The following is an 11,525-nucleotide window of genomic DNA, read 5'->3' on the forward strand; positions in this document are numbered from 1 at the left end:
TTTATTAACATGAGAAGTTCTCTTGGTATTTTGTTGGCAATTTGGTATCTTTTTTCATCTCTAATATACTTAATCAGAGTTCATTTTGTTTAATGTTTTCTAAGAGCAATGACCTAGTGTGTTGGAAGCTATAGGATACAACAGCAGCCCATCTAAATCATCTGCAATGGCAATGCAGGAGTTGCTCTGCCAAGGCAAAGGGACTGTGCTAGAGAACTGTTGCCTGCTCTCACCAGAACACCAGACTGTGATCTGGTCCTATCTCAGAGAGATGTGGATCAAGCTCTGCAGGCTTCAGTCTTCACCTCAAGCAGTGGCTCACAGTGAAGGCATCGAGCAGTTTGCAACTTGGTAGCTCAGTCATCAAACCTGCATCACAGAGCTGGGCAGGAGCTGTACTGAACAGCAGCCAGGAATGCAACTAAACTGTAGGTGTTTTAGGAAAATAAACACCGGTTATATATGCACATTATAACTGATTCCATATAAATGGACACCTTATAAGCAGGGATCACTGCACTATAAATTTCACAAACGCTCAGTAGAAGCTATAGTTTCAAGTACTATAAACCCCTGTAGCCTTTTTATTGTAAAGTGCATAATTAGACAGGACTAAAAGATAGCATGTGCGACCTGTACCAGGTTTAGACATTGCAAGTCCGAGATCTGAACTGGACCAGTTTGAAGACTCCCAGTCAGAGATCAGATCCACACACCTCTGAAAGAACAGTTCTGCCATTCTGAGATTTGTTCTTTTTCTATAATGACTGGGGGGTCATTTTGTCAATGGGCCCACCCAGTTGATATTCCCAATAATAACCGTCCAGTTGTTACGCAAAACATGAGCTCATTTACTCCAGCAAAAGAGCGTGACCCCAGTGCGAGCCGTCAAAGAGAAAGGAATTCCACAACGAGCAACACAGAACTTTAGGACTCTGGCTGGAAAAAAAAAATTGCTCCCCTGAGACTATTAAAAATACTGCATGGGGGAGTGTGTGTGATAAATGAGAATTGAATGCCCACCCTTGGAGTGGAATGCTTGGGGAATTCGCCCTTTGGGTTTATGTAGCACCCCACCCCTTTCTCATATCACATACCACCCCATGCATTATTCTCTATTTATTGACCTCGACGCTTGTTGATCAGTGCAGCAGCTCAATTCCACTTCCATCAAAGAGGCCCTGTAATGGGACTTGACAATCAGCCAGTTTCTTCATGTGCCAGACAACACTAGATCCAACTCTACTTCTGCACTTCCAAAAACACAAAGGATCAGTCAGTACACTTACATGACAAGGGACTTCCCTGGGTTTTGTCATCAGGTGGGTGCAGATGTACATATAAACAGTCACCAGATCACAGAGTTAAACTCGCCTCATCTCTGAGGTGCAGTTGAGCTGGGAATTAAGATTCTGGAACAAAGAACGTTACCTACTTTCATGGCTGCAGTTCTGATCTCAAAGCTGGGAAACTTCCCCATATCTGAGGCTGCAGTTCCAATCTCAGAGCTGGGAAACTTCCCCACATCTGAGGCTGCAGTTCCAATCTCAGAACTCGTAGGACTGTAGTTCAAAGCTTGGAAAGTACAGTAAATGAGGTCAGGTCAACATCTAAAAGACAGGACCTTAACCTTGACGTCCAGCATGGCCTGGGTTACGGCTAGGGAGTGGGGTGATAACAGGGGGTTCTGGTAAGTGAGTACATTTATTTTCAGGGATCTGTGAGTTTTGTGCCAGGGATGGGGAGTATTAATAGTAGCGTTTGATTTGTTAGGGAAAGGAGAATGTGATACCGCTCCTAGCTACTAGTATTTTGACACCAACCTCAAGGCTTCATTTTTCCTAAAATAGCGGATGGGGGCTAGTTATAAAAGAGATCCCTGCTGCCTGCAGGGTACCATTGCCTCCTTTCAGCCACCAATAATAAACAGCCCTCTTCCAAAGCGCAGACCTCACAGAAAGGTAAGTGCGTGTCAGGAGCCCGGGACAGAGACAGGGAGAGGAGCTCGGGACTTCACAAAACGCAAAGGAAACAGGGAGGGAAAAAATGATTGGGAAAGCCACACTTCCAGAATATGGAACTTTTTTTTTTTTTTTTTTTTTTTTACTGTACTAGAGGAACTGAAAAAAGGAAGCTTGGAAAACAAATTTGCGAATTGGAAGAGGGGGTCTGAGAAACAGGGATTATTAAACAAAAACAGCAGAGAAATTTTGGAACATCGATAAAAAAAAAAAGGAAAAATAAATAAATCTGGAAAATGGAACCAGAGAGAAATACAGATTTAAATAATTAGATTAAAATGTAAATCTTACATCCAAATTAAATATACATAATGTAACTGGATACATAATAAGTGGATTAAATTCAATTTACGGTTAATATCAAAAGCTTCAGTTTTATTATACCTTTATAGTTTTATTTAATTTTTTTATCAGAAAAAAGTAATGACAAAAATAATACTATATCAATATGCATATAAATGAGCCATAAAATAAAAAAATAAAAATCAAGAATGGGGATATTAGGTCAAATGTAAATTACATTGTTGATAAAACAGTGAAACGGGTCAAAGTCTTGCGTGTGTGTTTATTCTTATAGGTATCTAATGTTCGAGCACTAGAGCTATGTCTTTAAAAGGGCGTCCAGGTCCTGCAGCAACGCTCTGATTGAAATGAGAGGCATAGGAGTGGGAACAGAAAACAGGCAGCCTTGCTGCAGGAGGGAGCGCGATCTGGATACGCTGTGGCGCTTAGAAGGCAAAGGCTCTCTCTCTCCTGACGATTTCACACAAAACCAAATAGACGTAACGTTAGTCTGGCATAGCTCTGTACGCATCAGGGTTTGAAGAACAAAAAACGTCTACTCATGTTTTACCACAAAAGTCATTTCTCGTTCCACCTCTCTCGCACTCACTTGTACTTGTTTGTATCATGAAAAATAACATAGCTCGTTGTGGATCACAAAATGGTTCATGGATACATACTCTCAGTATTTCATGCAATGTTTGGCTTGAAAAATAATCTTATTATGCATCAAACAAGTAGCCAATCAGGACACTCGCATGGTATCGCGACCATCGTGGGACAGGTGCACCGTTACCCCCATAACTGCCAGGCAGAGTTCATTCTATAAAACAACAGGGTAGCATTCAGCACTGAACCAGAGTTCTGTGAAGTTTCTCTCCCTCTCTCGCTGTCTTTCTCAGCACAATCACATAGTCGTGAGGGCGGTGTAAAAGCCATGGGAAATGTTTGTGAGGAACTACTGACGTCTGTAAACAGGTTTAGGCATGATGGGTGGAATACCTCGGGGTTAGCCTTTTGGAAATGCTTGCAGAGCAATTTTCCTGAGAATACTGTCAGAATCAGAATCAATGGAGCTTTATGCTGATTGAGGCACGTTGCATGAATCATATTAGAAACATCTGTTTGTGACATCAGCGTTGTTTTATTTGTTTGTTGCAGTTATGTTACTATGTTACAAAAAGAAAGACAAACGGAAGTGTAGAAATTAGCCTGAGGTTGAAATTCTTGCGAGATTGTCGTTGGACACACATGGTGTGTAAAGTACAGTGCATCGTGGAACTGGGCTCTGTTTAAATGATCAGACTGTGTCAGATCCAAGTGTGTTAACTCCATTGTAATCCTGGTGGTGTTTCTCCCAGTCTGTGATTTATTGCCCCTCTATTAGCATTCATGAAGGTGCATTGGGAGTTCAGTGTGGCGGGGTTACGATCTGCAGGTGAGCTGTCAATCACACATATCACCTGTTCTATGAGAACGGATTGACCCTTTGCCCTTTAAGGCTTAAGGATAATTATTTGAAGCAGGCCAAAATGAAGCATTAATGATGAGAGGCCATTCTGTACAGGACAGTGAGGGCACCTAACAAAAGACAAGGTTGGTTACCTATAACGCCATTATAAACTGAATGCCCATGAAGCTGTTTTTTCAATCTGTTTTTAGGTTGCATTTTGGACTGGATCGCATTGGTGGCATAACATTTCTATGGTAGTTTGAAGCGAGTTTCATGATTGTAAAGTGATCTTTTAGTGGGGATCCAGCAAAGGGGCAATAACAGCTCCACTGCATCAAACCTGACTGGCAGCATGTGAGGGTTGTCATATTGAAATGAATCTTTTCAATACAGTCACTGTGAACGTGTAAGTGTCAAACACGTGACAGGCACCAGAATGTAACTTCAGGATCCCATCTCCCACTGGAGGGCATGTGTTTCAGCGTGACTCTCTGCGTCAGGTTAGCAAGAAGTAATAATCATTCTGGATTTCAAAAACAATGTGGTTTACCTGTCTTTTTAAGATAGAACTATACAAGAGCACTATAACGTTAAAGTTATAGTAAAATATAATGGTCTATTCAGCACTTTTTAAATAGGGTTTAAAGGAAATTGGATACAATTGAAATTAGGTAAACGTGGCGGGGTGCCCCTCCTCTGTGCGTATTTTGTGTTTAATGTTTTGTGTGGTGTGTATGTATTGGTGCACAGGTTATAAATTGGGCTGTATGGCACGGGCGATTTAAAGTGTGCATTTGTATGTGGGCATGGAGATTGCACAAATTAGTTCACATGACTGGATCCAAGTGAAAGACTAATTAACAACTGAGTCCTGGCACAGCTGTATATATAGAGACATGAAGCTACACTGGTTCAATACTGGGGAAAGATCTTATCAAAGGAGACTGATTGGTGGCTGTGTGTATTCAAAAGGGTTATAATTCTGTTTCCTTACAGTAATTAATATATAAGCCTATATTTAGTTCATGATATTTTAGTTACAACACCTTGCAAGATGGTCAGATCACAATGACTTTTAGGGAAAATACCACTGCAGTACTTTTATCAATATCCTACTTATATCTATATCTTTGCATGCATATCTGGTTATAGGGTGTAATCAGGGCCACAAGTGGAATATTAGCCCCACCCCCCTCCACAACCTCAGCTGTGAGTTCCAGGCGTTCTGCAATGGTATTTCGGGACAGGTTGGGTTACCCCCAGAGACGAGGCCAGACGTGTTGCATTAGCTCTAATGGGTTTAGCCGCTCGATGGAGACTTCTCTGGCGAGCCCTTTTTAAAAAAGATACTAACCTCATTGAAATGTCTGAACTGTCTACCCTCTAGTTACACATTTCGAGTTCCAATGCAGTATGAGAGCTCCATATACATTCAACCAGAGGACAGTAATTAACACTGACTGCACATACTGTACAGGACTGTAGTCATTGAATCAAATTAAATACTGCCATCGTTAAAATATTTAGAATGGGAACAAACCTGTACTTATTTCTGAAATACACTCAAGATCCTTTGACTCTCTGTTAAAGATGTCGGTTTTCCCTTATTTGAATGTTTTAAATAACACCTGTATATAGATCTGCCACCACTACGATCAGACCCTGTGTAATGGATCTCACAGTGGCTGATCAGTTAATAATACTGACAGCAGCATGAGACCCGTGCTTGCCTCTCCACTGCAGCGCTTGCTCTTCAGTTGAATGTTAGACATTGTCTTTGAACTGCAGTGCATGCGGTTTTCTGAACGATACACTTGTCTTTTCATTGTAGAAAGAGGACTATTTCACAAGTTAACTAAAGACGGAACTTTGGTGCACTGTTCCCTTGGAAACAGGCATGTTTTGTCGAGTGATGAAGCTGTCTATGATTGAGAGACTGTATTACATGACTGTGTTTTGTCACATTATCTTGTACTGTTCGTTCAGTACGACTGGCAGTGTCTTTTTGTTATTGACTGAATGCGTCAAAGGTCCTGTTACATCCCACCAAAAAGATAAAATTCATAAAGTAGTTTTTAGGGTTTCTGGTGTTTGAATAAAACAATTATTTTGAACATTTTGTTAAATATCATTGCTTTTTATTGTTTCTATTTGAATTTGTACTGGCCATTATATATTTAAAACTGTACTACTTCCAGAAACACTAAAAGAAACTTAAATTCAACATTTCGACAAAAAAAATACATTTTTCAAGAAGTCTTGAAAGACTCCTCGTCTAATTGTTTGTCATTGAATTGGAGTTTCTTTAGTATTCCTAAATTCAGCACAATCACTTTGCAAAGCAATGAGCTCCTTTCATTGGGAACACGGAATGTAATTCCTTGGACACGATGACACTCTATACCTCATGCAGAGCTTCTAACACTTTGAAGACTCTTGGAATTTCAGGCACAAAATTGTTCCAAAAGAACATCGCTGCGTTGGCAATTGAATACCTGCCATGATATTTTTTTTTTTTTTGGCCACAGAAAGAGGGCAGAATGTTAAAGCAGCAAGGCACTTACACATCAAAAGTATTTTCATGACTCAGATGAAGCCCATTGATCTTGAGGCTAGCACGCTGGTTTCCTCTCCCCAGTCACTTTCTCCCTTCCTTCCTGTGTTACAGGCAATAGGACCAGTACAATAGTCCCCTATGTGTAGCCTAGTGTGATATCCCATTAACTGTAACACAGGAAGTGACTGGATAAATGTGAGGAGTCAAAGGCAAAATAAAGAACTCTGGAGTACAGCGACACAGCACATGGTCAGTGACAGTGTAGATGAAAGGGGGAATGTTTTAAGAAAGTTTAAGAAGTATACAAAGAAAGTGAAGCACTGATTCCTGACTCTCTTCTCTCCCCACTCCCTTTGCTTCTCTTCTCTTCTCTCTCTCTCTCTCTCTCTCTCGGAACAGCTGCAAAGATGTCGATAAATGACTTGCTGAAAGCTGAGGACATCACCAAGGCCCTGGCTACCTTCACGGGTAAGCAACCCATGTGCTAGCATGACAGCAGCAGCCTTGCTTATGGGGGGGGGCACATAACCTGACAACTCCTCCAGCTGAGGATAGAATTACATCATGCCATGATCTTCCACTCATTGCTGCTTACTGAGAGAATCCTGGAATTGCAAATGCATAAGGGTAGCAGGATGCAGGACTACAGCTACCCAAATGCATTGGCACACAATCCTGCACTCTGCCCATTCTCCCTCTCGCTCCACTCTCACCTCACACCATATGGGCAACCTACACAAATCCTACCAGCCATCTTTGATTAGACCAACTGCATTTGAATACTTTCTCTGTATCAGAATCCACCTTGCATGCTCCTTTTAAGTACAACTAGACCACATGCCCTCTGGTGGCCTGGCTTCCTTATGTTGTTACAACAGACCGGGCGTGGCAAGCACAGGCTAGGCAACATGTCATTCCTTCAAAATCAGGAAGTTCTCAAAAGGTAAGCAACATTCTGACTCACCGTTAAGAAACAATAGAGACGGCTACATCAGGTCACTACAAGACACGCCACACTTCCGCTGCTTCAAACCCACTGACTGGCTTCAAAACGATGGAGAAAGTAAAGCTCCCCCAGGATGCCACGTGGGAAAACGGACGTGGCAACGCATCTTGTCAAGCGATCCACTAGGCCGCAAGACGCTGAGTGAGAGTGGTGTGCAACTGTTAATCATCTTTGGAGAGACAGAGGTAGATGGCCACTTTGCAGAAAACCGTGTTCAGAAAGCTTTGGATGTAAGCAGTTCACGACAAACATCAAACCTGCAGTGCTCAGTGCTACAGTACAGGGTACTCCAAATCAACCTTCAGCACTGGATAAGCACACCTGTTTCCACCCGAACAGTGATCCAGGAGCTGCAGGCTGGGGGCCATTCTCCAGTGTTTGAATCCATCAGTGTGTTACATACTGTAGTGAAACACTGTTGCAGGTACTGATCCAGGCGTTGATCTCTCTCTCTCTTTCTCTCAGCCGCTGAATCTTTCGACCACAAGAAATTTTTCCAGATGATCGGTCTGAAGAGCAAGTCTTCTGATGATGTCAAGAAGGTGTTCAAGATCCTGGACCAGGATGCGAGTGGCTTCATTGAGGAGGATGAGCTTAAGTGAGTGACGTAGGACTTGATATCTTTTCTAAAGGAGTGTCAGTTTGGAGTGCAGATAGATTTATGGTTTTGTAGGGCAGTTGAGAATAGGCTGCTAATTATACCCTTCCCAAAGGAACTTCAAGGGCAATACAGGTAAAACAATGGTTTAGTGGCAATGGTTCTCTAGGAAGAGGCCATAGTAACAGACAGTGGTACAACAATAGCAACACATTGTTACCAATGGGATATGGAATCTATAGAGCTATATCAATGGGATGAGGCTACACTGGTAGAATGGTACCATAGTATGCTAACTACACCTTAGCAAATGACCCTAGCAAATTATTTCCAATGGCAATGCAGACAGACAGTTAACTTAATCACAAATGCAATGCAATGGTTATGCATTATACGAAGGGGCAAGTATAGGGTAACTACAGTGGTACATGGCTCCCATTGGTAGAATGGTACTGCAGAATACAAACTTTGTCTTTCTTGAAAGACCTGCATTGGCATTGCAGACAGACAAGCCCTCTCACTCACTCAGTCTCTCTATGTAGACACGTGCTCAAGGGCTTCGACAAGAATGGCAGAGACCTGTCTGACAAGGAAACCAAAACTTTCCTGAAAGCAGCAGATAAGGACGGCGATGGCATGATTGGGATTGATGGTAAGTGTTCACTTCCTGCCCTCCCCTCCACACACCCAGCTCCCTGTCTCAAAGTTCTGCCCAGATTCTATAGGACTGAAGAGCAGAAGCACATAAGAAAAGAAGCACATAAGAACAGAAGCAAATTTACAAATGTTATTTGGCCCATCAATGTCTGTCTGGTTCCCAGTAGTTGACTGATGTAAAAATCTCAAAACATTGTCAGTGTAGCCAGTAGATAATCCTATGCTGTTCACATAGAAAGAGTTAACCCTGTAGATAAAAGATCATGTTTTTTACTGTTTTAGGTGTGCGCGCTGAAAACTTAAAAAATATAGAAAGACACCAATGGGAATTATATTAAAATAATTATAATTGAGGGAAGGGATTTGTATTTTGTATACCTTTCTCTTTTAATTCCTCTAAGACAAATCCCGTTTGCTTCTTTAATTGTAATAATAGTACAATATGCATTCAATAGAAAGCAAAAAAAGTTACCAAAATAGTCCATTCCCTTTGATGTTATTACCACACAGACAATGCAGATTATCTGTCCTAAGTACACATATAAAATATCCAAATCTGAAATTACAAAAAAAAAAGAACATGTATGATTTCTAGTAAGTAACCACGATTCAGCTTAGGAACAGGAACAGAGGAGGTCTACCTGTACCCTGATAAGCAACGTCTGGATTGTATATGAAAATGTCAATGCCCTGTTCGATCCCTTTGTTTAGGCAATCCATGGGATTCCCCCAGTTCTGTAAAATGCTCCAATAGAATCCAGCCATCGCTTATCCGGGTACAGGCTGATCCAATCGACTGCTTAGTCAGCTGCCGTGAGCATAACTGGTGAAGGCACTAATCTTGGTAGCTTCAAGTAGCCTTAGATAAGGCAGTTCCAGACAAGTGCTTATCAGGGTTTGTGAAATCAGCGTTGGCTGTCTGAGTTTAAGATATGAAGATTTTCTCCGATAGCTAAGGTTAATACTTGAGCAATTCGCATGAAGTAATTTATCTCCTGATGATAACCATAACACATTCAAAATGTTCTCTCCACTGTCCTTAAGTAGCATAACGTTCAAAACAACCCAAACATAATACATGTTGTGCATTTCACAGACGAGCAAGCCTTCACAACACCCCCCCAAATAAACACTCCAATAACACATGTCTTTGGGCCATTCAGTATAACACGCTGTCTCATATTTCCACCCTTTTCCTCTGTTTCAGAATTTGCTATCCTGGTGGCTGAATTATAAGAAGACCCTTGAAGGTTCACTCCTGCCATCAGCACCCCGAAGTCCAGCCCCATCCCGTGGGCTCGTGTTCCTATTTATTTTCTTTTTTATATCGGATTCTCAATCTGTGGGAAAATGAACAAACCCCCAGATCCCTTCATCCAGCACCACCCGCCCCCTCTGCACGATGCAGCCCGCTGATTATTTTGTGAAATGCGCTGGAAGATGCTGTGAACAAAAAAAATAAAAGCTACTCCAACCCGTTCTTCCTTTCGAGTGAATGTCTCGTTCTTTCCATAGCCACCAGATGAACCTTTTCAGAGCCTGCTCTCAGGGATCAGAGAGCTTCCGATGGCATTTGAATAGCGTTTGAATTGTTCTTTTGCTCATCATTGAGTTTTATTGATTCTTTGGCCTGGGACAGTCCATTTTTTCAAGTTAAGTGCCCATTAACTTGTATACTTATTGAGCCCTTGCAATGTGCAGCTATGATACATACAGAATAAGATGCTGCTGCTGTGTGAATATCGCTCTTTGTAGCTGCCTCAAGCACTCATAACTCCCCTCATCATGATGCTTAAAAATCGAAACAGAAATGTGAGGAGGCATACTGCTGAAGCAATTTAACTGTTCACATCATTGTGGTGTCTAAAAATGCAAACTCAGATGTGGGGACCTCAAGGAAAAAGCTGTACTGCCCAAACATGAAAAATCAAAATTGCAAATAACACCAAAAACATCAAGCATCACAAAGACTTGCTCAACAGCAATAGGCAGGCAGTCATGATGCTGAGCCTGTGGCAGTGTGTTCCCTAGTCTAGTGGAACCCCAATGGCAGCATCCCCCGCACTCTGCCATTGTTGCTTCTTGCTAGCACTTCTCTAACAACCACTAACGCTGAGAGGAAGCACACTGAATACCGCCATCATTAAAACATTCACAATAGGAACAACCCTTTAAATGTACTTACTTTTGAAATACACTGCTCTCACACCCTGTTAAAGACGTACGGTTTAAATAAATCCCCTTATTTTAATGTTTTAAACTACCGCGGTATATAGATCTGTCACCACTGTAATTAGACCCCAGTGTAGTGGGTGTCTTCCTAGCGGCTGATGAGTTAACAATACTGGCATCAGCATAAGACCTGTACTGGCCTCATGACTACACAGCTTGCTCTCTAATTGAATGGTTCGTCTTTGAACCGCATGGTTTGCGGTTCCTGTCCAGCCCTTGCCTTCCCATTCAATCTAATGGCTTTCCAATTCATTACAGTCTGTTAAGAGGTTGGTGACTGTGCTTATATCCGAGTGGTAATGAGTTGTATAAAAGCCCAGTCTTTTGGATCATGATTTGAAATCAGCAATAAGAACCCACAGTGTACTGCCTGTTTTATTACAAACTTTTTTTTATTAACAAACCCATTACCATGTATTGGGAGAGAAAAACTATACAATTCATGAAATGCAAACTTGTACTGTACAAGTAATGTTTTTGTACTGTACAAGTAATGTTTTGTAATTCCAGTGTTGTTGCTTTTTATTTGTTTTTCTTTTAAGTAAAATTTAACACCAAGATAAACTATTGAGAGTTTAACCAATCACATCCCTGAGATAAACTGAACAATTAGTTACAACAACCATCTTTTCACATGTAGCATTCCTCTGCTGCAACACACATCAATTCATATCCCTGCACGAACTTATATTTCTGGTAATAATAGTCTAGTTTTGACA

The 11,525-nt window shown here is 41.4% G+C and overlaps 1 protein-coding gene across 1 annotated transcript; it reads left to right on the forward strand.

Annotated features, from left to right (window-relative positions):
* The first annotated feature begins 1,852 nt into the window (after window positions 1-1,852).
* On the forward strand, window positions 1,853-10,054 carry pvalb7 (parvalbumin 7). Its single transcript, XM_041237947.1, has 5 exons — window positions 1,853-1,961; window positions 6,713-6,781; window positions 7,785-7,917; window positions 8,460-8,569; window positions 9,782-10,054. The coding sequence occupies exons 2-5, from the start codon at window positions 6,721-6,723 to the stop codon at window positions 9,808-9,810; spliced, it is 333 nt and encodes a 110-aa protein (XP_041093881.1). The 5' UTR covers window positions 1,853-1,961; window positions 6,713-6,720; the 3' UTR covers window positions 9,811-10,054.
* The last annotated feature ends 1,471 nt before the right edge of the window (window positions 10,055-11,525 follow it).

This window comes from Polyodon spathula, chromosome 46 (assembly GCF_017654505.1).
Source record: "Polyodon spathula isolate WHYD16114869_AA chromosome 46, ASM1765450v1, whole genome shotgun sequence".
Taxonomy (NCBI): Eukaryota; Metazoa; Chordata; class Actinopteri; order Acipenseriformes; family Polyodontidae; genus Polyodon; species Polyodon spathula.

Bases quoted from the DNA above. Each gene is read 5' to 3' on its own strand.
- pvalb7 (XM_041237947.1), top strand. From the start codon at position 6,721: ATGTCGATAAATGACTTGCTGAAAGCTGAGGACATCACCAAGGCCCTG. The intron at 6,782-7,784 runs GTAAGCAACCCA...TCTTTCTCTCAG, and splicing joins GGCCCTGGCTACCTTCACGG to CCGCTGAATCTTTCGACCAC. The intron at 7,918-8,459 runs GTGAGTGACGTA...CTCTCTATGTAG, and splicing joins ATTGAGGAGGATGAGCTTAA to ACACGTGCTCAAGGGCTTCG.